Source organism: Lygodium microphyllum, chromosome 2 (assembly GCF_053477565.2).
Source record: "Lygodium microphyllum isolate KBCC chromosome 2, Lygodium_microphyllum_v1.1.10, whole genome shotgun sequence".
Classification (NCBI taxonomy): domain Eukaryota; kingdom Viridiplantae; phylum Streptophyta; class Polypodiopsida; order Schizaeales; family Lygodiaceae; genus Lygodium; species Lygodium microphyllum.
The window spans coordinates 143,337,891-143,341,999 of record NC_141136.1 but is presented as its reverse complement, the minus strand read 5'-3'; the positions used below and the strand labels follow the sequence as shown (position 1 = coordinate 143,341,999).

Below are 4,109 nucleotides of genomic sequence, written 5' to 3'. Positions count from 1 at the left end.
ATAACTATCATTGTAGCTTTCTTGCTACAAGTGTGAGTGATCTTCTTCCTCTACTATATTATCTATCATGGTGGCAACATGACCAATACAGTTCCAAGTTCAAGTCATTACTATATTGTAATGATGAAGAGAGGACCAAGTTCTAGTTCTCTTTAAAGTATGAGTCCAATCTAGCAAAATTTCCAAATCGTGTTACATCTTTGCACATACACATACACATGTTCTTTTATGAACATGGTTTTTTCTACCTAGGTTCAATGTTGTTGTGCACCATGGTCACTCTGAATTATGTGATATGAAGGGCTAACTCAATGATCTTGTAGACGTAGCTTCCAAAATGTTTGATCAAAGAGCTTTATTGAACTTGGACTTCTTGAAATATTGGAGAAATGACTTTTCCAAATCTAAATTATGCAAGCCATCCTTGTACTTTTTAGACTCAAAGAAAAGAAAAAAAGATCCTTAGGGAGATATAAGACAAATTCTATACTCACATATATTATCTATAGAGAAGATATAGGAAATCAAGTCTCTCTCTTATCTCTAAAACAAGTATATGTAAATCAAGTTTCTTTTAAGGAGGTGTAGTGAAGATACAAGAAATGAAGCTCGCCACAACATTAAAAGGCACATCTTTGGCAAGCGCATTCTCAACATCATGGGAGATTCTCTTCACCACGAGAGCTATTTTACATTTACAACTGCATTAGATACTTATGGTTTCATAGTTTCTACCAAAATGAATTGATGTTATATGGGGTTAACAAATCTACTTCTTAAACTTACCACCAATCACAACTCCAAATTGATGACTCGTGTACATAAAATCTCTGCAAAATATTGTTTCCTTGAGCTTATTATTTGATATTAAAATTGCCACCTACAAATCATGATAGTTTCTCTTGAATACCAAGCTTTGAGTCTAGGCCAATCCTTTACTCGTGCAATATATATGACTAAGTTGAATGGCAGTCCCATAATATGTGTGTGAATGTGTCAAACGTATTAAGAAACTCAGCTAGAGATAAGAGAAGTGAACTTGATTGAGCTTATGGAAATCAGAAATGGAAGACCAAAACGAAAAATATTCAGATTCAATCTTGTGGGGAAGAGAGGTTGCCGAATACATTCCATTCCACTTGAAGTGACATGACAGTCCATCAGGCTTCGCCTCTGTAGGCGAACAACACAAGGCTACAGTCGATCATGCAAGTCCTGTGGTCCTGGTTCGCAAACAGCACGTCAAGCTACGGATGATTGGAGCAGTCATACCGACCGAACCCGATGATGTGAGTATCGATGTTAAGCTCCACCAGAAAGCTTGCCATTTGGACATTACCGACGACGTTGTAGCCGAGTCGCATGGGACTGAAGGCCAAGCAATAATTATTGTCCTCGTCGAGGGGGTTGGGACTAAGGACGTTGTGGACGGGGAGATTCATGGTGGCGCCACCAGCGAAGTGCAGGGCCACGTGAGGGAAGGTGGTGGGGATGCCGTCTGGAAGTTGGTAGCAGGTGTCACCCCACCAACTCACGGCACCATCTGGTGCGCGCCTGAAATTGCTTGCTTCCGCTGCAGCGCGGAGTGCGTCTCTGAAGGCGGTATACACAGATGGCTTCAGACGGGTGAAGGTGGTCCCGGTGTCCGGTATTGTTCCTGCACTGTGGCCGTCTCGGCTATGGAATTCCTCCGACGGTATCGGCAACAGCTTTCCGTTGACGCTGATCCCTGTCATCTCCACCCACGGATAGTTTGGATGCCGCCCACCTCTGTCTACCCGCACAAAGTCCATTTTTGGAGGCAGTACGATGCTCCCGAACCCTAGGAACCCCTCTTGTACGCCATCTCCATACCTGTTCGGTAGGCAGAAGAATATACTCTTTCCTACTTGCGCATTGAAGGCCAACGGCCAATAACCCAATCCAATCAAGCCTTCCATGTTGTCAGCTGGACTGTTCGAGCAACCGAAGAGGATTCCTTCGGCAACGTGCACGTCATTGATGATAAAGTTGTCACGACCGTAGACACCGTGTGTGCTAGAGTCGTCCGCATACGAGATGCGATAGGCGCACTGGGAGCTACCCTGATCAGACGTGGAAACGCAAGGAGCTTGGTGAGGAAGCCGTTTGCACTCGTCGGAGAAGCATGAGGTGGGCCTGTACGTAGATGATGCAGATGGGTTGAACAGATCATCCGTGGACTTCTGGCAGTCCCTACCTTTGCACGCAGCGCATGGGAGCCATGTGATTTCGCTGCCTGTGTCAATGACGAAAGATTGATTGACAGCTTTGTCTTGTACCGTGCCGACTTTCATACTTACATAGTACTCAGAAAATCCTCCCATCACCCTACCAGAGAACTGCGTAGACGGCGACTCGAGCAGTGACTTGCCCGTGTGGCTGAGATTCGCCATCGTATCGATACTGTGCTGAAAATGTGCTTCGCGAGCCTCCTGCCTCCTCAGCATCGCTTCATGAAGCTCCCTCTCCGTTGCGTTTTTGGGCCGAAATGGCGACGACAGATGATCTACGTGCAGAAGCTTCGTCACCCATGGTTGGTTATCTGCCTTCACGATATTAGCGCGAGTTCCGGTGAATCTTAGCTGCTCCCCTCCTTTCATGAGCAGCTGGTGCCGCCCTCGCTTCCGCGCCAAGTTAGTACTCTTTCCCATTCCTAGCGGCAAAGTACAGCAAACGATGAATAGGACTGCTTGAACGACGATCGACGTCATCTTCAAGGCCCACGTAGACGGTCGTACCATTCAAGAGAAATAACCAACATATCCAAGTGGCAAAAGGTTTTGTTAGAAAGGTCACAGATCTCAAGTACGCCAGCGGCGAGCGTTTACTTTTATACGAAAGCAAGACAAAGCAACGTTGGCTGGGCAGATTGCTTAAAATTTTTGGAAGACCTATTTACATACAGAAGGATTCATACATTCATTGTGTTTTGCATGCGACGAAACGAGTACGAAGTATACATGGTGTGTATTCTTTAGAATTTCCATTGCATGGCACATAACCCAACTTGAGATTATGGCAAATTATCTTCGTTCTTTCTAGATCATGAGTAGAATGTGAACAAGGGTGAACATAGTTGCAAACCTTTGGGGTGATCTTAAGGTTCTAAAAGTTTTCCAAATATCTATTTTTTTGAATTGACTAAAAAGCAACATGTATATTTTGAGAGCTTTGAATTCAACACAACTTTTACAAATTATAATATTTTCAACTAGTATTAGCTTCAAAAATGTTAAAATTGAGAAAAATTTAGTTTCAAAGTGCATCTTTGAACCTTGCTAAATATGTGCATCTTAAAAGCATCAAAATGCATGTTAGTTTCAAAGTGTATCTTTGAACCTTGCTAAATATGTGCATCTTAAAAGCATCAAAATGCATGTTAGTTTCGACTCTTAAGCCCAATGTAGCTTGTTTATATTCTATGATTGCCATCTCTGTGATTCCTTACAAAAAATATCCCAATTTTTGTAGGATTTTTAGTGATTGTTTATATTTAATTGAAGATATGTTTCATCAATTTATAGGAAGAATAAAACACGTTCATGTAGCATGGCATACAAACATATATATTAAGAACTTATAAAAGATATGTTCAAGTCATGAACCTTTTAGTAAATCCTAATTGATTCAAACCTCCTTTGTTCAATTTGGAATGCCATATTTATCATAGGACTAGAACAAAAATATGCAATAAATTTAGAATATCATATGATTAATAGTCTCAGAACACAACTCTATATGGCTTAATCGAAAGAAAATTTATTGGTTAGCATAACTTGTATTACACTTTAGAGGTGAAGATTTACTAGTGAACCTTAGAGTTATAGAGTCTATAATCTTAAAAGATCAGTGAATTAGCTACTTTACAATAGTGAGAATAGAATCATATGTAACTGACTCATTTAAAATCTAGCCATTAAAAAATTGGACCTAAAAATGGGACATTTACGCACTTTTACTCACTCGTGCTGCTCAAAAATGGGGCCATGGTGAATTTTTCACAAACAAAATCAAAATTGATCAAACTATTAACAATTCGAATGTACTCTTTGAGCTCCTTCTTTTACATAGATGTCACATCAAGGGAT

The 4,109-nt window shown here is 41.1% G+C and overlaps 1 protein-coding gene across 1 annotated transcript; it reads right to left on the bottom strand.

The window, feature by feature from the left end:
* Window positions 1–1,247: 1,247 nt before the first annotated feature.
* LOC148040421 (protein ASPARTIC PROTEASE IN GUARD CELL 2-like) lies at window positions 1,248–2,672 on the bottom strand. Its single transcript, XM_087663881.1, has one exon. It carries the CDS (start codon window positions 2,670–2,672, stop codon window positions 1,248–1,250), a length of 1,425 nt encoding a protein of 474 aa, XP_087520007.1.
* Window positions 2,673–4,109: the final 1,437 nt, after the last annotated feature.

Excerpts from the sequence above, each read along its gene's own strand:
- LOC148040421 (XM_087663881.1), bottom strand. The coding sequence starts at position 2,672 with ATGGGAAAGAGTACTAACTTGGCGCGGAAGCGAGGGCGGCACCAGCTG.